This window comes from Lonchura striata, chromosome 3 (genome assembly GCF_046129695.1).
Source record: "Lonchura striata isolate bLonStr1 chromosome 3, bLonStr1.mat, whole genome shotgun sequence".
NCBI classification, from domain to species: domain Eukaryota; kingdom Metazoa; phylum Chordata; class Aves; order Passeriformes; family Estrildidae; genus Lonchura; species Lonchura striata.
This window is the reverse complement of record NC_134605.1, coordinates 68123743-68145367: the sequence shown is the minus strand read 5'-3', so window position 1 is coordinate 68145367 and position 21625 is coordinate 68123743. Positions and strand designations below refer to the sequence as shown.

General features: G+C 44.2%; 2 protein-coding genes across 2 annotated transcripts in view; one reads left to right on the top strand and one right to left on the bottom strand.

The window, feature by feature from the left end:
- The window catches only part of LAMA4 (laminin subunit alpha 4), a 105516-nt gene that overhangs the window by 41642 nt on the left and 42249 nt on the right, over positions 1-21625 (bottom strand). The window contains exons 6-13 of the mRNA XM_021555532.3: positions 20259-20354; positions 18260-18411; positions 18006-18116; positions 15291-15402; positions 13249-13416; positions 12318-12511; positions 10325-10441; positions 61-209 (exon numbers count right to left, since the gene is read on the bottom strand). Of these exons, the coding sequence (XP_021411207.2) occupies positions 61-209; positions 10325-10441; positions 12318-12511; positions 13249-13416; positions 15291-15402; positions 18006-18116; positions 18260-18411; positions 20259-20354 (1099 nt within the window). The remainder of the gene's footprint in view (positions 1-60; positions 210-10324; positions 10442-12317; positions 12512-13248; positions 13417-15290; positions 15403-18005; positions 18117-18259; positions 18412-20258; positions 20355-21625) is intronic.
- Positions 5401-9949, top strand: LOC144246087 (uncharacterized). The gene is made up of 3 exons (XM_077782521.1): positions 5401-5412; positions 7373-8539; positions 9937-9949. The coding sequence occupies exons 2-3, from the start codon at positions 7380-7382 to the stop codon at positions 9947-9949; spliced, it is 1173 nt and encodes a 390-aa protein (XP_077638647.1). The 5' UTR covers positions 5401-5412; positions 7373-7379.

Sequence of the window (21625 nt, the reverse complement as noted above, 5' to 3'; positions counted from 1 at the left end):
TTTTCAGCTGTTCAGTAAGTGACACTTGTATGAACAGAGTCTGCTGAAGTGAAATTTTACCCATCGAGCTCATCAGAAAGTCTTCTTAGGTTTTGTGCATGATGCATAGCCTTTTCTACCAGATCATCGTCAAACAGGGACAGGTTGGCTATTTTTTCTTGCAGTTCCTTTTTTGCTCCATCTATTTCTGCGTAGAACCCTGATGCATTCTGAACAAAACAGGGAAGGGAGGAAAGATGAAAGTTGCAAAAATCAAGTCTTTATTTTGATTATTATGGGATTTTTTTACCCTTTATGTTATTATAATGTTCCTTTATTTCTCTTATAGTTGTTTTAATCTACATCTTTAAGAGAAAAAGAAGAAAGATCTAATGGTGAATGCCAGTATAGAGACAAATGAAGGAAGATGAAAATCAATAAAAATTCCAGAAGTCACTTAAGAAGGCATTGGAGAGAGATACATAAAATAAAAAGGAAAGATGGTAAAAGTCTTACTATATATCTTGTATGTTTGCTCCAGAATTGTGCCAATGACAAGTCTTTCAGAGTAAAGTCCCCTTTCTGCCTCCTTGCACAGAGAGATTTCTAATGCTAGAGACATCTTGGATTAGTCTGATTTGCAAATCAGTCCACCTAAATACTACCTATGTATGTATATGTGGGAGGGGACTTGGGAAACTGTCCCCCCGAATTACCCTGGGAGGTGACAGGTGTGTAGTTCCCCGCCTCCCCTGTTATCAATCAGTATGTCTGTCATCCCTTGGTGCTAGAAAATTCTTTGTTCTTTATACCTCCATTGGTTCCTTCCCTGAAGCCGCTCCTTCCCCTTACCCTCATTGGTTATAACCCTGCCACTCGACCCTGACTCTGCCCCCGAAGCCTTCCCTCACTGAACGCTTCATGCCTGGACCCTCCCTCTCTTGTCCCCGTTATAATCCCGATTCCGCCCCCCGTTCGAGGCTCTCAGAGCGAGCTCCCTCCCGGAGTGGTTGTTTTTCCCTTCGCTCCCTGAATTGCTGTTCCTCAATAAACCCTCCTGGAATAAAGCCGCCTGTGTGCCGTCCCGCCTTCATAGAGGAAGATTTCATTACGCTATCCGGCTTCCGAGGACTCGGCTCTCTGACAAGCAGAGTGGTCAGAGACCCAGAAGCCTCAACTGGCGCCCGAACAGACTGGCCCCTCTCAGGAGTCAGCCGCAGAGCGTCTCCTCGGCTGCCTCGGCTCTGTGATCCGGCTGCCCGAGGACGAAAAGCGCCGTTCGCCGCCAGTTCCACGAGCGGCTGCTCTTCGTTGAAGAAGATCGCCTACCTCGCGGGCTGCAGACACCTCGTACTGGTTCGACTTCGAGTTTGGGAGCAGACTCCGAACGGGACGAGATCTGCAGCGCTTCCTCTCCCCCTCAGAGGCTTTTTCGTTTTGACAGCGGTCTTTTTTGTGGTGAGTTCCTGGTGCCCTGTCTGGCACCCGACCCTGTCTCTTTTCCTTTTCGTTTCTCGCTTTGTCTCTTTGGGGATTTCCTTTTTCTGCAGTGAGAATGGGCAATCGCCTGTCTCCTGCCCGGCGGGATTTTTACCTCCACGTTAAATCCTCCCTTGTTTTGGGTAACATTTCTTTTAAAAAGAGGGACCTTAAGGCTTTTGTTAATCTTATTTTCGATAACTTCCCTGACACCTCCAGGGATGATTTTTCTTCTCTTATTTTCTGGGGAAATATTGGGAAACTGTTATACGCATTACAAGTAAAGGGGAATTTTTCTGTGGGGCATTTTTTTCCACTTTTCCATTCTATTTACACTTTATTTAAACAAAAGGGTGAGAGTTGGGTTCCCGGTTCTCCTAACCCTCATTCCGCCCCCCCCACTCCTAACCCGGTTTCCCCTAAGGGTGGGTCGGGCAGCAGATCCTGCCATAACCAGGCACAGGGCTGCTACCGTCTCCCTGCTGCTCCCCGCCCCACTCTGTCCTCTCCTCGTCCTGGGACTGGCCATCCCAGTGCGACTCTTTCCTCTCCCCAAAGCCCTCAAACCCCTGTACCCAGTTTAAAACCATGTTATTCGATTCCTGATCTCTGTCACCACACCTCACAAAATGGCGCCGGCCACATGGCCGAGCAGCCCGCCACCGAGGGACAAAATGGCGCCTCCTCTCCACCTCCTCACTCCCTTCGGGCCCCTGCCAGTCCCCCTCAGGCTCCACCTCCGTCGAGTGCCGCCCCTGCGTCGGGTCCCGCCCCTACCACCGCGTCGATTGTTACGTCGTCGGGACCCGCCCCTCCAGCCCCCATGGCCACACCCCTGGGTGGGCCCCCGGTGGGAGGGACCGGCCTGCAGGAAGGCCACGCCCCTGTGGGAGGGAACCCCCTGCCGGAAGGCCACGCCCCGGTGGGTGAGCCTGGCCACGCCTCCCCTCAGGCCTCTTCTGGTTCCCACGCCACCGGAACCGGAAGTCGGCCTGGCCGGAAGCAGGCCATCTTGGCCTGCCGGGCTTCATGCCACCGAAGCCCACCGGCCAAGGGGAAGGTCCGAGCCCTTGCTCGTCCTGCCTCATCCTCCGATGAGGATGAGGACAGCGACAGCCCCCGGCCCACACCTAGGCCGGGAGGTGGGTGGGCCCGGATCAGGGCAGAGGCAATTAAGGATGGGGATTTAGAATTCGCAAAAGATCTGGGGCAGTTCGCAGCACCTGTGGTGAGGACCAGGGGGCAGCGGCCACACTGGGAGCAACTCCCATATGTGGAGATTAAAGAACTGAGGAAGGCTGCCAAAGACTATGGTCGAGACTCTCCTTTCTTTAAGAATGTATTGGACCTCACTTTCTCGGGCCATACATTGGTCCAGCATGACGTTAAATATATTGCCAAGTCCCTGCTCACTCCCACCGAGCTTTTATTGTGGGACATTCAATGGAGAAAGCTCCTCAAGCCTCTTCTGAAAAAACACAATTTAGCAGAGGCAATTGGAGAGGGAGAGGAAGCCATAGAAGCCCTGGCAGGGGAGGGGGAGTTCAGCCAGCCAGAGGACCAAATACTGTTACCCACGGAGGTCCTAGATGACATCAAGGAGGCTGGCCGAGCGGCACTGTTAAAAATCCCCGATGGGAAAACCCCCCTCCAGAACTTTTCAGCTATTACCCAGGGCCCAGAGGAATCTTTCATAAAATTCGTGGACCGGCTGAGGGAGGCCATCGACCGGCAGATAGACCATCCTGCAGCGAGGGAAGAGCTCCTGAGAAAGATGGCCATGACCAATGCGACAGCCGAGACAAAGAAGATATTAAGGACTTTACCTCAGGACCCCGAACCCACCATCGCACAGATGGTGGAGGCCTGCACGAAAGCCGCCTCCACCGAGACCACTGTCGCCCTTGCAGTAAGTAAGGGGATTGGGGAGGCGATGTTGACGATGAACACCATCCGGTGCTTCGGGTGTGGCCAGATGGGCCACATACAAGCCAACTGCCCATACTGGCCCCCGAAGCAACCACACTACTCGTACACACCCTCCCCAAGACCAATACCCAGGAACCCGATGCCCTACCATCAGCAGGCGGGAAACGGGTCGCGGAGCGCGGGGAGGGGCCGCGCAAGGACAACAAGTGGCCCCTCACAGCGCCCAGGCCTCCCCACCATCCGGGAGGACCGGTGGCCCAGCGGACAGTTCCGGAGGGTTGGCGGAGCCACGACGACGGGCTCCGCCTCTTCCGTAGAACCCGCAACTTAAATTCAGACACTCACCGGGTCCTCAAAAGCTCCATCACTGTGACTCTCCAGGATGAGGACCTGGTGAGAGTTCCCGCTGGGTTCCTGGAACCCCCTTACCGTAATTGTGAGGTAACAGTGTTAATACTCGGAGATTGCAGGCTCACACCAGACCGTGTTACCGTCGTTCCTGAAGTGGTGTGTTTTCAGCCGGGGTCCGAGGTCACCGTCTCGGTCATCTGCCATCAACCACCTTGCACCATCACCAAGGGGCTCCCCTTCGCTGCCATGTACCTCCTCGACGTGGCCGACCTCACCGATCCACCAGCACAGGACTATTTCGCTGGACATGACTCCGGGGAAGACAATTTTGTCTTCCTCACACAAAATGTTTGCAAATCCAGACCAATGATTGAGACTGTTTTATCGCTTCAGGGAAAGTCCATCAAACTGGACCTGATGGCAGACACCGGGGCAGACGTCACCATCATACCCCGGTCAAAGTGGCCCCGCGACTGGGAGTTGGTGCCCCCTTGTGGCACAATCTCCGGAGTGGGAGGAGCTGTCAACTCCATGCGCAGCAAACACCTGGTAAGTGTGGAGGGCCCTGAGGGACAGATTGCCACCATTCGGCCTTTTGTTGTTTCATCTAACATCATGTTATTAGGCAGGGACGTTTTGTCCCAATGGGGTGCCCGCCTCGATATCCCTAGCCCTGCATGGGATTTTTAGTATGGGCCACTGCAGAGCGCACCTCCCCACCGCTGAATTGGAAGACCGATGTTCCAGTGTGGGTGGACCAGTGGCCCCTTGTGGAGGAGAAATTAAAAGCGCTCCATGAATTAGTAGAGGAGCAGGTTCGCCTGGGGCATTTAATACCCTCCACCAGCCCCTGGAACACTCCTGTCTTTGTTATTAAAAAACCTGGCAAAGACAAATGGCGCCTGCTCCAAGACCTGCGCAGGGTCAATGAGGTAATCGAGGACATGGGCCCCCTGCAGCCTGGCCTTCCCTCACCCTCCATGCTTCCCCGGGATTGGCAGCTCGCAGTCATTGACATCAAGGACTGTTTTTTCAACATCCCATTGTATCCCGGAGATGCCCCCAGATTCGCGTTCTCCGTCCCTTCAATCAATAGGGCGGAGCCTTATAAGAGGTACCAATGGGCCACTTTGCCCCAGGGAATGAAAAATTCTCCGGTGCTCTGCCAAACTTTTGTGGCCCAGGTGCTTTCGCCGATCAGAAAGCTGTTCCCTGAAGCGATCATCCTGCATTATATGGATGATGTCTTGATCTGCGCTGAAACACAAGCTTATCTGCAGATCACACTTTCCAAAACTGTTAAAGCCATTAAAGCTGCAGGGTTTGAAATTGCTGAAGAAAAGATCCAGCTGTCAGCGCCATGGAAGTATTTGGGCTTTCACATTACGGGAAGGACTGTCGCACCCCAATCTGTCACCGTCAAAGACGACCCACGGACCCTGCGGGATCTCCAGCAGATCTGCGGTACCATCACGTGGATCCGACCTCTCCTGGGACTCACCACGGAGGAGCTGGCGCCGCTCTTCAACCTGCTACGAGGAGATGGCGACCTAGCTTCCCCTCGCGAGCTAACACCTGCCGCCAAAGGAGCCCTGGAGAGAGTCGCTGAGGCCATACGATCCCGTCAGGCCCACTGTGTGGATCGGCTCCTTCCCGTCACCCTTGCCATACTGGGTAAGTGCCCAAACTTCCATGGTCTGCTTTTTCAATGGGACGCTGGGCGGAAGGACCCACTCCTTATCATTGAGTGGCTGTTTCTCCCGCACCAGCCAGCGAAAACTATTTCAACTCCTGCAGAGTTAATAGCTAGGATAATAATAAAGGCCAGACAACGCCTCCAGACCCTCGCAGGGTGTGACCCGGCGTGCATTTACTTACCTCTTAATTTGGAACAATTGGAATCCCTGCTTCAGACAAACGAAAGTTTGCAAATTGCTTTAGACAGTTACCCTGGACAGATTTCCATTCATTACCCTAAACATAAAATATTCAAAGACACGTTATATTTGGCCCCAAAGTCATTCAAAAATAAAACACCTATTAAAGGTGCTCTCACGGTGTTCACCGATGGGTCGGGAAAATCCCACAAATCGGTGATCACTTGGAAGGACCCGGAGAGTCAGAAGTGGGAGTCTGACATCCAACTGGTTGAGGGTTCCCCCCAGATCGCAGAACTTGCTGCGGTCGTGAGAGCATTCAAAAAATTTCAGCAACCTTTCAATCTGGTAACAGATTCGGCTTATGTTGCCGGGGTAGCAGAACGGGCAGAACACGCCCTGCTCAAAGAAGTTCAAAACAAACAGTTATTCGATTTGCTCACGGAATTAATCTGGCTGATCTCCCACCGAGAGCAACTCTATTATATTATGCACGTCCGGGCTCACACAGACCTGCCAGGAGCTATTGCAGAGGGGAACCGGATGGCCGACCTCCTTGCAATGACATCTCATTACTCTGCACCTGCACTTTCATTAACCTTACCAGATATCTTTGCACAGGCAAGGCTCAGCCATGCGTTTTTCCATCAAAATGCACCTGCCCTTGCCCGACAATTTAAAATATCAAAAGAACAAGCCAAAGCCATACTAGCCACATGCCCAAACTGTCAGTCCTTCGCCCTTCCACCGCTGCCAACGGGGATAAACCCCCGAGGGTTGGCAGCATTGGAACTGTGGCAAACAGACATCACTCACTATAATCCTTTTGGCCGCCTGAAATACCTGCATGTGTCCATAGACACATTTTCTGGGGCCGTGTTCGCGTCACTCCACACTGGTGAGAAAACAAAAGATATCATCAAACATCTATTCATGGCATTTGCCACATTAGGAGTCCCAAAAGCCATCAAAACGGACAATGGGCCTGGATTCACCTCGACAAAATTCGCACAATTTCTACAACAATGGGGAATTGCCCATTCCACCGGCATTCCCCATAACCCCACAGGACAGGCAATAGTGGAACGCTCCCACAAAGAGTTAAAAAGGCTGATAGAACAACAACACGATTCGGCTCTGGCCATGACACCAGTTGAAAGATTATGCAAGGCACTTTATGTTCTTAATTTCTTAAATTGTTCTGACCGAGAGCCGAATCCCCCTGCACTCAGACACTTTTGCAATAACACCAGGGCAGTTTTGAAAGAGCGTCCGCCAGTCCTCATCAGAGACCCAGAATCAAAAATCATCTCAGGGCCGTACCCTCTGATAACGTGGGGGAGAGGGTACGCTTGTGTTTCCACAGCCCAGGGTCCCAAATGGATTCCTGGAAAATACGTCAAACCGTACCTGGAGAGCACTACCACGGACCCCCCAGCGAAGAGCAACCCAGCGACCCCATCACAATCACCACCAGATAATGCAGTGGCGTGGCGACGGAGAAAAAAGAAGAGGACCGGAAGACCACCCAACATCGTCTCCCGGGTCCTCATCACAAGGACATACCTACCTCTGCAAGACTTAACAACTTCCGCCACCCCATCCCCTCCTGTGCCGTTCCCTCTACCCTCATACCTAACCCGTCATCCCTTTACCCCTCCGTCCTGAAATTTATTTGTATTTTAACCCAAAAGGGGGAGCTGGGGGAGGGGAGGGAACCAAATGTATGTTGGTAATATTGTTTTGTTTAATTTTAGTACTAGGATGGCTGCCAGAACATCATTCACCCAAAAGAAACAACAGAAGATGTCCCACTGCGCCCAGCTGGTTGCAGCCACGCTTTCCATCCTCCTGTGGCTGCATGTAGCAGATGGCTGGGTGGTACCACAGCCGAAAGAAAACGTCTGGATCACGCTGGCAAAGTCCTTGCAGCAGGATAACCTATGTCTGGCCATGGGCAACGTGGACAATCCCCTGTCCACTTGCCTGGTAGGGGTCCCCTTGGTAGCTGATGATTGGCCGGTATCCAATTCCGACCTGCTCCGAACCACGGGTAGGAGGCCTAACCCGGTCGATACTTGGGATGAGTGGACCAAAATTTTGCCCAACAGCAAAGAGGAACCCCAAGAATTGGACTTACTGGGGTCCTCCACAGCTAGATATTGTGTCAAATTCTATTATAGGAGGCCAAGTCAAAATTGGCACGGAATTGACTTGGCCAAAAACACATACCGGAAAGATGTAACACCTATCAGTAAAAAATATAACAGCCAAACCTGGTGCAATTATACTAGCCAGGTGATTTCGGTTTCATCCACTCATCCCAAGACATTGCCCAGGGGGATGTTTCTTATCTGTGGGGACAGAGTATGGTCGGGAATTCCATCTCGGCTCCAGGGAGGCCCATGCAGCCTTGGCAAGCTTGCTACCCTCACTCCAAACAGAACTCAAATTCTAGATTGGAAAAAAGAAAGACAATTGGCACGCACCAAAAGATCATATGCTCAATTCGACGAAAATTGTGACTCCGAAATTTACGATTGGGGAAAAACAAAGAGGGTCGCTGTATCCATCTTTTTACCATGGTATGCAGCAGCTAAGGCCCTCGGTGAGCTTTCTCACCTGGAGTGTTGGATAAGCAAGCATGCCAACGCCTCGTCTGCCGCCCTCTCCGATCTTCTGGCAGACCAGCAAACCACCAGGCAAGCCACATTACAAAACAGAGCGGCAATTGATTTCCTGCTGCTCGCCCATGGCCACAGCTGCGAGGACTTCGAAGGATTGTGTTGCTTCAATTTAACATCACGGAGCACTTCCATCCAAGCCAACATCCAGCGGATCCGGACCGAAGTACAGGACATCAAAACGGAAACTTCGGCTGTGGACCCCGTCCACAAACTATTGATGCAGTGGGGCATTCCCGGGTGGGCAGCCTCCATTTTAAAAGGACTCTTTTGGATTTTCATAATTATCCTTCTCATTTCAGTTGCCTTAACCATCTTCAAAAAGACGCTTACCAAGACTTTGGCAAATATTTATTTAATTAACAAGAACGGGGGAGATGTGGGAGGGGACTTGGGAAACTGTCCCCCCGAATTACCCTGGGAGGTGACAGGTGTGTAGTTCCCCGCCTCCCCTGTTATCAATCAGTATGTCTGTCATCCCTTGGTGCTAGAAAATTCTTTGTTCTTTATACCTCCATTGGTTCCTTCCCTGAAGCCGCTCCTTCCCCTTACCCTCATTGGTTATAACCCTGCCACTCGACCCTGACTCTGCCCCCGAAGCCTTCCCTCACTGAACGCTTCATGCCTGGACCCTCCCTCTCTTGTCCCCGTTATAATCCCGATTCCGCCCCCCGTTCGAGGCTCTCAGAGCGAGCTCCCTCCCGGAGTGGTTGTTTTTCCCTTCGCTCCCTGAATTGCTGTTCCTCAATAAACCCTCCTGGAATAAAGCCGCCTGTGTGCCGTCCCGCCTTCATAGAGGAAGATTTCATTACGCTATCCGGCTTCCGAGGACTCGGCTCTCTGACAAGCAGAGTGGTCAGAGACCCAGAAGCCTCATGTATAGGCAAGTAGAAGTAGAATCCCTTTGCCTTAGCCATGTTTTTTCCTGTTATGAAATACTTGTGGAAAGACCAAATAGCCTGCATTCACCTTCTCTCCAGTACACAAGCTTGCCAATGTGTCTAAAGATTAGAAATGTGGAAAAATGTGATTATAAATGTGTTTCAAAATACATGAAAAAGCATGAAACAGAGAGAGGGAAAAAGGATGAATGGGTGAAATGTGGAAATACTTGTTGCTGATGAGGATGGACAATGTATAATGTTTGCTTCCTTCCTTACAGTGTGAACAGCCTCAATGGGGAACCCAAAATGATAAACTGTAGCAATGTGTTTTGGACAAAACACCAGAGAAAAAGCTCAATGCACTGCTTGAACACAGGGTTAGTTACAATGTAAGTTGTCATTCTGTTTTCTCAAATTATTTTTTCGAATAAAAAATTAATAACTTTTGGTAAATACTTTTGTGTCAAGAAGTGGGCAACTGTGACAAAAATGAATGCTTGTGGAAATTTTTATTATTTCCTCAATTATTTCAAAATTTTAAAATAAGTAATGAAGAAAGAAAGCGGCTTTGGTAAATATTTTAATTAGCAAATTCCCAGTTTTATTTTCTTCATCTTCTAATAGAAAAGCTAAACCCTAAAAATTTCTGCAAGTTTCCTTCAGCCCCATGTCTGATTCAAAACACTGGATAGTAGTCTATGGTTCCAGAAAAGGATTTCTATATGACAATCTGGTTATATATGTTTGACACAGTGCCTGGTTCTAATGTTGATATCCGGGATCTTTAGTGTTCTTCCATGCTCACTCATAAGCACCAGGAAAGGAATTTAGCATGCAATGCAGTCCTTTACCAGAACATCTTTTGGCACCTGCCTGTAATGAAATAATTGAGAACTCTATAGCAAAATCTTTTATTAAGCTTTGCCTACAGTAATGTGTCCTTATGCTAGAATTATTTTTTTTAGGCAGTAAATTGTAATAACAGAGATTTTCATCCAAGAAAACCATCTACTTTTTTTCAGGAAATATTAACCAGTATTTCGCTGAAGCAGTATAAAGGAGAGTTTTTCCATTAGTGATCTAAACATATGATTTCAAAAAATCTGGATGTATAATTTAAACAAGCCACTGAGGCACTTACCTTTATTACTTCACTTAACTCAGAATTGACCTTTTGTGGTCCTTCCAAAATAGTTGTAGCACTGAGCAGAATGCTGTTCACTTCATCCATTTGCTCTTTTGTCTTCTCATGCTGTTTCTAAAAAGAAAGCTCAAAACATAAATTGCATCCAATACCATTTGTGCTTTGATATGTTAATCAATTTTTAAAAATGTGCTGGAGTTAATTAAAAGATAGTGGTGAACTAATTAGATTTTAGACAAATTGGAAATCTGATTTTCCAAGACATGTCTAATTGCTACATATTGAGATGTGAATTACTTTTTGTTGGTTTGTTTCGTGAAAGAAATGTTGGATGATTAAAAAAAATTAATTTCATTTTATATTACAACCTAAGATGATATTGGAATGAAGCACTATTTATTGCATAGCAGAGACAAGTGAAGCATGGATTTTTCATACTCATCTGGAGACTATCTTATTCTGGAGTTTTTTAAAATCTACAGTACAGAGATCTCTTTTTCTTGTCAGTAGTAAAGCCAATGTGAACAATCTCTTTTGTGCACCATTTGCCTTCATCATGAGGAATAATGGAGATCCTAATGGTTAAGAACAGTGAACAAATACAAGTATACTCTTCAGGCCTTGCTTCATAACTGTGCGACAAGCTGCAGCTTGGCACTGTAATTATGGAACAACAGAAGAGGCTTTGTACTTAAGGATCTCAAGCCCTTGTGACAGGATTCACTAGAGGAGCACTCCTGATTTCTCTATTGAATTCTTAGACCTTCCATATCAGCATGAACTCCTAGCACTGCAAATTTCAAGAACTCTGAAACTAATGCTGTGAAACACAGAGGTTGACCTGAATTTGTGGGATCTTTCTTCAAATCACAGAATTGTTCACTGATGCCCTCTCCTCCAGAATACAAAAAATTTCAATAATTGACATGAAAACAGTTTGTTTTGAATGGCCCTAAATTGTTCTCTTTGTAATTTTTCCCTTGCTGAAAAAATAAATGAGAAGTTTTAGGTGTGATATTCTGGTTTTGCATTCCTTAAAATAAATTTATGAAAACCGGGAAAGAATCACAGAGCTGCTCTGATGAGAAGAAAATAGTTTCTTTTGTTTGGCTGATGGGTTGGGTACTTTTCCTGGATATTAAATGTGAAAATTCAGTTTTCTCATCAGCCATGTGGTTTTGAACCTAATGCCACCACTTCCAAGCAAAGGACCCCCACTTCCAGGCTACAGGGGACAGGTCACCTCTGAGCTTTCCTCCAGAGTGATTACTTTGTTCAAAACCCTGAAACTGTTCATTTGGACAGGATGCAAGGGAAAACTGTTGTAAGTTTATAGCTAAGCTAGCAAGTTCACCTAGCAAGTAGAAAACCCAGTTTCAAAGTATCTATTGTGGAGCAGTTAGAAATTGATTTGTGCTTGAAGATTCAAGGACAGCTGTCAACTCCTCCTGAAAAACTGGGGATGCAATTGATTAAAGTGATTCAGAGGAAGTTTGGATCAGACAGTATGAATGCATTCAGCCCAGGGCACAAACACAGTGCAGAGTCTTTATAAGTAATTGTTTTCTTAGAACAGAATTAGTTTTGTGAACATGATGCCCTCCCACATTATGTCAGGACATAACTGGATGAAGTAATCCCAACACAATATTTATAGCAGCCATGCTACCTGAAATTTTAAGCTTCTTGACTTTTACTGTAACATGCCTTTCTAGTCTAGGCATAAGTATCCATCTCTCTTGGTCCGATGAGGCATGACATGCCAAAACTTCTCATTTATTGTCATTCCACAAATAGATAATAGTACCTTGCAATTCCACAAGCTGTTTCTTAGAACTGATGAATCAAACTCATCCTGCTGAGTGGTCCAAGAAACTTTTTTTTGGTGTGGTGATTCCTGAATCTAAGTTGTGTATAATCTACTGTTTTAAGCAGTGGCAGAGATGGAATGTTCACAGTCAACACTTATGATAAATGTAGTGCACAGTACCTCCTGCCTTTGGAGCCTGGCTGTGTTTTCCCTGTTTATATCCTCCGTTTGTGTAACATAGTCCAGTGCCTCGCCTAATGCCTCCTCCAGGTCTGACAGCTTCACATCCTGTTCGCTGAGCTGCTCCAGCACATCAGTTACCAGGGACCTGGTGTCATTGTACTTCTCGTGAAATGCTTCAATTTGCTGTAGCACTGGGAGAAAAATAAAGAGACCAATAAATCAAAAGCTTGGATTTCTGACAGAACTTACCTATACAGGAATTTCTTTACTTTTACTCAGGCGACAGTAAAACACATTTTGTAAAGCTCATTTGAGGGATTATATACCTAGATTTTAATTTTCCCTTCTCTTTTGAGAAGGAAAGATGACTCTCATTTTAACGTTTCATTTTAATCCTATTACTTCCCCCTCTGAAATATATTTTATTAAAAGAAACTAGATCTGTCTTTGCCTGCTTTTCATTTGTTTTTCATTGTTAAATCTAGGCAGCCTATTCTAGAGAAGACAGTGTTTATGCCTCGTGTTCTGATTCATGTTCATTAAGCTCTGAGAATTAGGCTGCCACTTTTTCCCATGCCAGCAGCTTTTCTCTCTCTGCTGGTGTTTGCTGTCCCATAGGCAGGGGGGAAGATGTACACATGAGCAATGCCAGCCCTGCCATGAACCTTCCTAAGCAGCTGTTGTTCAGGTGCTCCAGTGCACAGGCACACACAGACCTTTTCCCCCCTATTGTGCTGTGAGGAGCACCGAGCACCAGCAGGTACTTGGGGCAGGAATTTGGGAGCAGCAACATCTCCAGCACACCAGCTGGTGCTTGCCAAGTACCTGCTGGTCCTCCCCAGGGGCCCAGCAGTACACCCAGAGCTGCCCAACACCTGCCAGCTGAGCATCAGGATGTGGCTGAAAGGAAAACTGACTTAAAACTCACACTCCTCTGCTGCATTTTCCTCCTCATCTGCAAGTTGCCTCTGATTAGTGAAAGGCTTTAGATGTTTGATCTCCTTCAGCATCTCCTCGGCCATGCTCCGCTTCTGGGCAATTTCTTCAGGGCTCAGCTCTTGTTGAATTGCATAGTATTTCGACTTGCTGCTGATTTCTAGGGGGAAAAGGGAACAGATGGTCAATTCAATATGACTACACAGAAATAAATACTGTGGACTACTTTTAGTTTTGTGAATTGTGATTATAGTGATGGCAAAACAAAGTTTTAATTATGTTCAACTCCATAGTAGATAAGGATTATGTTTAATCAATCCAATCTTAATATTAAACCTGTAAATAATTCACACTTTCTGTCACATGTGAAGAGGATGGGATTAAATAGACGTGGGTTGTGTGCATTATTTGCCTTGACATTTCTTATAGGCTGGGATAATAATTTTATTTTGGATTCTGTGACGTGTAGCAGGCTGAGGCTTTCATCTAGGATCATGGCTTTTAAGTGCTGCTGTTTATAAAATAATAATAATGCTAAGGAGACTGAAGTAACCTCATTTTCCATCTGCAGATGTTTGAGGCACCCTAAGGAGGTAACATATGTCTTCTGGCCTGATGCTGCCTAGGTGGTTTGGAGATAGATACTATTTCAAGGTTTTGGTCTCAGTTCAAAAAACATTGTTGTATCCCTGCAGCTAAAATTGAGTTTACCCATTCCCAGTGTAATCATTATGATATTTGCTCACTTCTCACTCCCTGGCCTTGAATACCAAGCACCTCCTCTTTTATGTCCTGTGATATGTGTGCCTTTGGCTAGTGCTTGCACTAGTTTTGTGGGTAAACAAAGTTGGCAAAACCAGCATTATTCTTATGGAAGATTTTTATAAAAAATAGGCGCGTAATTGTGGCACCACTGATTCTTTGGCAGTGTCTGTATGCCTGCTCTTGCTGGGTCCTGAGCTCATTAGTGAAGTTTTAAAGGCTCATACTGAGCAGAAACTGATGATGACCAGGGCTCCATGGATTTCTTTTTCCTTATGCTGGTACACGTGTGTGTGCAAATGGGTGATAACTCTGTAGAAGAACAGTTGGTGGAAATAATTTTCACCTACTTGTTTCCAACTGTTTTTGTTCTATTCACAGCCATGGACGTTGTTTTCTTCTATAACAGCTGAATGTGATTGTGCTATTTGTGTGCCAGATTAGATGCATATCTGCCTTATGTGGTTCCTGTCCTGCTCCAAACCAATTAATGATCCAAAAGGATGATCCATAGACATCAGCCATGGTTGTTAGTGACACACAGTGAGGCTCATGCTGACACTTTTACTCAAAAATTGTAGAAATAAAATTTGATAGATGGCCAGACAGTCAATGTTTTTTTTAATATTAGAGGCTCTGTTTTTTTGATGGGACATATTAACCATGTTTCCTGAGAGAAAGTAATGAAGCACCCATGGAGGTAAGGATAAGCAAGGATAACAGTTGATATGTAACCACTCTTCCTTACACAAGTTGCCAGATGGCTTGCAATAACTGCCAAGATGGAACTGATCAGGTCTATTAATCAAATATTTTTAATTGGAAAAGGGATGTTTAACCTCAGCTACCAAGTCAGCATTTCTATTCTGGTGCCATAGACAGCTTTGGCATACTGCTGGCTTTGCTGAAGGCTGGGGAAAATGTGTTCTGCAGCAGGATGGAGGCTTTCATGTCACAGGTATACAGGGGACAGGGGTGTTTTTGAGTACATTGATTTCAATTGGTTTAATCTCATTTTTATATTTCAGGATGATAATGGTATGTCATAGATATTCCAGATGAAGATGATTATCACCAACTAGGAAATCTTTTCTGAGTGCAGTTGTGCTTGAGAGGGTGTTCACTGTTGTCATAAATTACATATTGTCCTATATATCAGAAGATTTTCCTTTGATATATAGGACAATAAAAATTCATGATGATCCATTAATACATGAAGGCTTCATTAATACATTCCTGACACTGAGATGAACCAGAAATGAATCTATTTACCTTCAATGTTATCTCTTATATCATTGAGCTGCTGCACAAACTGAGAAGCACGGTTGTTGATCTCTGTGGTTTCTTTCTGTACCAGTCGGCCTTTGCTAGATGCTTCATTTCCCTATGAATAAACCATGAGAGGTAAATAACAGATTTCTTTTCAAGATGTGAGGATGAGCACTATAAACACACATTTTGTTTTCTCCTGGTGAGCACATGGAAGTCCTTTCTATCATATAAAGTAGTATTTAAAGGTGTTCAAAATGAAGATCTGTCTTGTCAGTGTTTTCAGAATTGCACAGTGAGAGATTAAAATCTGTTCCATATTCATCCATCATTTGCTGCAATGAAATTTTCATAAATTAGATACAGTTGTAAAACTCTATCTGCTGAATCTCCTAGGCATTCAGTGGGGCTGGCTTATTTTGTTGCTGGGTATGGCATTTCCTGAGTAAGCAAACAGAATGAAGAAAAAGGTGTTAAGCTCCTAACTCTTTTTAGATTTGTGTCTCCCACAAGTGAGATCCCCAGCTCTGCAACTTGTTAAAGAAAAAGCCTGGGAATTGAAAATACTCTGAGGAGCACAGCCATGGTCCTGTACTACATTGTGTTGGGGGCTGCTCTCTGCACTGTGTTCCCTTACTTAGGGTTTGTGGAGACCCCAGGTGGCATTTGAAGGCAGGGACAGGGTGCACAGCACGACTAAAAGGGATGGGCATAATGATAAAACAAATTGTAAGGGTTATGAGACTGAAAAAACAAGTGAAAGGGTTAGTAGAAATGCTTTGGGTTCCCATCTTCCAAATATTCAGGATCAAGCTATGTTCTGTTTTACTCAAAACTCATCCCATGCAGACTTTGGGAGTTACAGGTAGTTCCAGGAGCTATATTTAGTGGGAAGATTTGCCTACAGTTGGCCTATTCACCATGCCTTTGTGGTTTAGATCAGAATCTGCAGCAACCCCTGAGATATGGGGATGTGCACATAAAATGCTCTGAACAGAAAATGCCGTGTGTCTCTGTGAAACCCACTTAAGGTCCCAGCACCCCTTTTCCATAAATGTACCCTGAAATAGCATAGAGCTCAATATATTCAGAGTTACTATTGTGGTTTTCCACTGTCAGAGTCTGGGGTCATTATTTCCCTGTCTTGCAAGCAATCACAAGTATTGATGTGGAACTCTCATTACAGCTAGCCAGGGAGAAAAGACCAGAGGAAATGCTGAATTTATTTGCTCAGGGACAGTAAAACTGAGGAATGAGGAAAGAAATCCCCAGACAGTACTGCAAATGAAATGTTATTATCCAAACTCACTAAATATTCATAGAAAACCTAATGCCTTAATCAGTCTGCCTACCAGCTAGAGAGAGGGACACTGAGGTGTGTGAGCTCGGACAGATATTCACAGGTATGGAGCTGTGAGTGTGAGTTGATTTAATCAAAGCTCTCTTGAACACAAGCATAGTCTGTATAAGTCTTTTGTGACCTAAGTAAGTGTTGATTAAAAGCACATAAACCTAAATTTTCTCTTCTACTTTCCTTTGTGTTGCTTTTTTACCCCCTACCTGCTCCTATATTTGAGTTTTAGTTTAAGGTATAATTCTAATTTGTTTTGTGAAGGAATTGGTAAAGTGCATATAAGATCTGGCACTTTGCAATAAGCATGAAATAGAATCTAGTTCTATGGCAGCTGTGGCTATCTTTGATAATAACATAGAGTGATGTATTTTACTAATATATGTATATTGCAGCAACAGATATATATTTAATATTATCTTTTTAAAATAGAGGATAAGCAATTTTGAACCTTATTTCTTCTCTTCACATATATCATAGCAGCATTATTCTAGGATGCAATTAAAGTGTTGTGGGAGATGAGAGCTGATTTTAATTTTATACCCTGGCAGCTGGATGTGCAACATTTATGATTATAACTGTATTAAAAATATCTTGAGTGCTGATCAAGCTCCCGTCTCAGTGGATACCTGAAAAATCTTTTAAACTTGCAATTCTGAAATATATCTTGAAATGTATAACCAGGATTAATTTAATTTTAAGAGAGAATACATGTAAAATAGATATAGTACAAATGCTCCCAAAGTCAATCTGCATTAGTTTACTTCTCTTAATTAGAAATCAAAATGTGAATGAGAAAGGCAATGTGTCTATCTCAGATCAAACATGCTGTGTAGCGGGTAGGTGGGAACTCAGATCCTGAGGGGAAGATTTTTGTGACTGGTGACAAACCTCCAACCTCCAACACTCAACACACTTTTTACCTACTTCCTTTTCTGTGAAGAAGACTTGACTTGATAATTAATTTATGCTTTTAATTAATATTTAAAGTAGAAAGTTACAAAATAGAAATAGAAATAGGAGGTTCTTCCAGCTGTCAGGGCACACCCGCTCTTGTTTGGTGAACGTAAAGTGTCAGAGTAGATGTTAAGAAATATTTTTTTTATGAAGAGGGGTGAAACACTGGGACAGGTTTCCTAGAGAGATGGTCAATGCCCCATTTCTGGCAGGATTTAAGAGGCATTTGAACAATACCCTTAATAAGAGACTTTAACTTTTGATGGGCCCTATATTGCTCAGACAGTTGGACCAGATGATCATTTTAGGTCCCTTCCAACTGGGACTATTCTATACTCACCTCTTATGCCACCAGGTGAATATGACAAAGTGCAAACCCTCAGAGCTTTGGCAGAAGGCTGTAAACAAACCTGTTCATCAAGTGTTTCTGCTTCTCTGCGGAGATCATTCATCTCATCTGCAGCATCATCAACCTGGATGGTCCAAAGCATAGCATGATTCTTTTTTTTGGACATTGCCTCCTGTGTGTGGGGAAAAACAAGTAAGTGCATTTTAAAACAAAGTCCTTCTCTAGTGAGGGCAGGGATTGAAATTTACAGGAACAAAGTGGAAATTCAGATATTCAAACTACATGAAAAAACTGAAATGCCATCAATGTTTGTACCTGGAGATGTGTGGCAGTGATATTCAGGTCATTCAAACGCCTTTGGGCTGCAACACCAGTGGAAATGCTCAGTAAAGTGGATTTGCTTTCATCGATAGTCAGAACTGACAATCGGATGTCATCTGTCAAATCCCAAATACATTTATCGCAGCCTGATAAGAAAATAAGACAGCAACATTTTTCTTTAGTGTTAGTGTCAGTTAACAGCAAATATATTAAATTCATGTGGTAGTGCTCTTGACCCATGGTGTTCACTCTCTTTGTCACTGATGCTTGCTGGTGGATACCCATTTTTTCTTTTACTTTCACCCTCTCACTTCCAAGGCTACTTCCACAGTACAGTTATGACATTTCTAGCTGAGCAGCACCAGATGGGACTGCTCAAAGAGGCTGACACAGAGATTCTGTAATCAGTTGGGAGTGAGGGAGAAGTATTTCCTGGCTATTCCCTAGGCGCTACATGTTTGTGGCCTGAAGGACAATGGATGAAGATAAAAAAAAACCCAACTGCATTTTGTTAGAACCTCAAATTCAATATTTAAAATTTAGTGGTATGAGAAATAAGGATGTCCAGTATATTGGCTCTTGGCCACCTACTTTGTTATGAGGGCAGCTTCTAAAAACACAGTTATAATGTGCTTGGAAAGTTCTTTTGCAGATCTATATTGTTCTTGCTGCAGGATTGCAATGTCACCTTGTTTATAGTGACACTGGTGCCAACACTAAATGCAAGAGACTTAGGTGAATGTGAAACACAGATTCCTACAGACACTTTGGCTTGATATTTTAGCAGGTCCCAAATGTTTTCCTTCTGGCTGCTCTTCAGGCACATGACCCTTCTTCATGGGAATTGGTTCAGAAACCCATGTGTGCTACATGCTCTGCATTATATGCAGGTATAAATTAACTAACATTTAAAAAATACATGTAGTTACCAATAGCTACAACACAGTACTCCTGGAAACTCCCCAGGCTTCCTATCATTAGAGTATGGCAGATAGTGGGAAAGGAACTGGCTGATGGATACATGCCAAGTTGTCAACAGCAGCACTCTACATTAGATGTTGTACTGGCTTTGACTGGGGTAGTTTTCTGCACAGGTAATTTCAGTGGCTAGTATGGGGCCATGTTTTTGATTTGTGCTGAACACAGGGTTGAGAATGTAGAGGTGCTTCTGTTGTTGCTGAGCAGGTGAGATCCTTTCTGCTTTTTGTACTGCCATGGTGGTGATGAGAGCAGGGATGTGCTGGAAACTGGGAGGAGACACAGCCAGGACAGGTGACCCCAGCTGACCAAAGGGATATTCCAGACTGAGCATGTGACATCATGCTCAGTAAATACAGTGGGGAGAAGGAGGAGGAGACTTTTGAAGTGATGGCATTTGTCTTCCTAAGTAAATATTATGCGTGGTGGGGTCCTGCTCTCCTGGAGATGGCTGAATGCCTGCCTGCCCATGGGAAGCAGTGAATGAATTAATTGCTTTGCTTTGTTTGCAGAAGTGTGTGTGGCTTGTGTGTGCACAAATTTTCTGGTTTTTACCTTTCTGATTCTCTCTCTGTTCCTACTAGGGTGAGTGAGTGAATGGCTGTGTTCTTGATGGAGTTAAGCCAAAACAAGAAAGTCATAAATTATATGCAAGATATCACAGGTAAAGTTGTGAAGACACTTTTTAAGACCAGAATATCATTTTTCAGGCAGTGTGTCTCAAGGTCTATGGAAGTGGCTTTGGTGATACTTCCCTACTGCTCAGCAGTTTGGACCTGAATGTGCAGTCTGCACCACAGAGTTGGAAATATGCCTGTACTCAGATGAGTGTGTGAGAACTTTCTGAAGTACTCCATCAGCAGGACATTGTGTATATTCACACACTTAAGTGCCCTGTGGGACCACCGTCAAAATCCTGAGCCCACTGGAGTACCAAGCTCTTAAGTTAGTACTTGTAGGCTTCTAAATATAAGAGCAATAGTAGTTATTGGTGTTTTCATGATAATGTTCTTACTGATGGTCGGGCAGTCTGTGTCAGTAGAAACTTCAGGACTGTCTGCGAGGCATTCTCCAGTCTGGCTGTCACACATTCTGCCTCCACAGTTACATGCTGGGGAAAAAAAAAAGGACTTTTGAAAAAAGAATCTTCAAAATGTACAACTCTCCCTCCCAACTCATGAATTTTTTATGCTTAGGATTGTGTGTAGATATTCAAGCCAATATCAAGAACTTACTGGACTGATTTTCCTTTCAGTATTTGGAAAAGGTGCTTCTCGCACTGATGAAATTTGAACAAATGAAATATGAAGTGGAAAACAGAGAGAGAACACCTCTTCTGAAAATACTTGTTCAAAGCTTCGTTGCAAGTAGAGCCAGCAAGGCCAGAGTTGCCCAGAAGGGCCATTGTACATCAATATCTAGAGAGGGTGACATTTAGGAGATGTATTAAGAAAAGTGGGGCAACTAAAGTTAATTATTAGTTACAAATCTCTCCAGAGCTCCGTTGAATTTATCAGCACTCTGTCAGGCTGTCACTAAAAAGGCTTTGCAGCTATCAGGGATTGATAGGGGACTCCAGTTACACTCTCAGCTTGAACATATCAAAAAGTAAATATTTCCTACCACTTACAATGAAGAATAAATGACGTCTTATATTGTTTCAAACTTGAGAAAGCAACATTTTTATTGCCAGCATAAGTGGCTTTTTAAAAAGTCCAATTTTTAATCTAACATCTCTAAACCTCTCTCAAGGTTTAATTGGCCTTTTAAAATATATTATTTTAAAGATGAAAATATTCTTGGAACACTTAAATTCAATAATAAAAACTCAAACAGAACATAAGAACAGCAGCAATCTATCTGGAATTTATTTTGGTCTTGTGATTCATGTTTCACAGAACCTCATATAACAAAATATCTTACTGCCTTTTTATTGCAGCCCATTAATTTTTATCTATGAATTACTCTTTTATTTACATTTCCCATTGCACATTCAAGGATTTGTCAACTGAAAAGGTGTAAAACAACTTCAAAGACAACATCCTGCACTAATGTCAGAATAATTTTGTGTAAGTGGATCAGTGTTAGCAAAACTAATCAGTTTTTGTACTACTGTAAGAACAGAAATTGGTTATGAATTCTCTGATGCATTCAGCATTTTGACTTTATTACAATCTGTGCTTCACAGCTTTTTGATCTATGACTACTTTTAATTCATTATTTTTTTTTAAGAAGTGAAAGAAAAATATCAGTTGAAAGCAGAGATTTCTTTTTGCCTATATCATGGGGACTAGGCTATCATCAGGTAGCAGTATTAAACTTAAAAAGTTAAAATTTCGATGAGATTGATGCTCAAGAAAATAAAATTGTGTCTTATTTAAA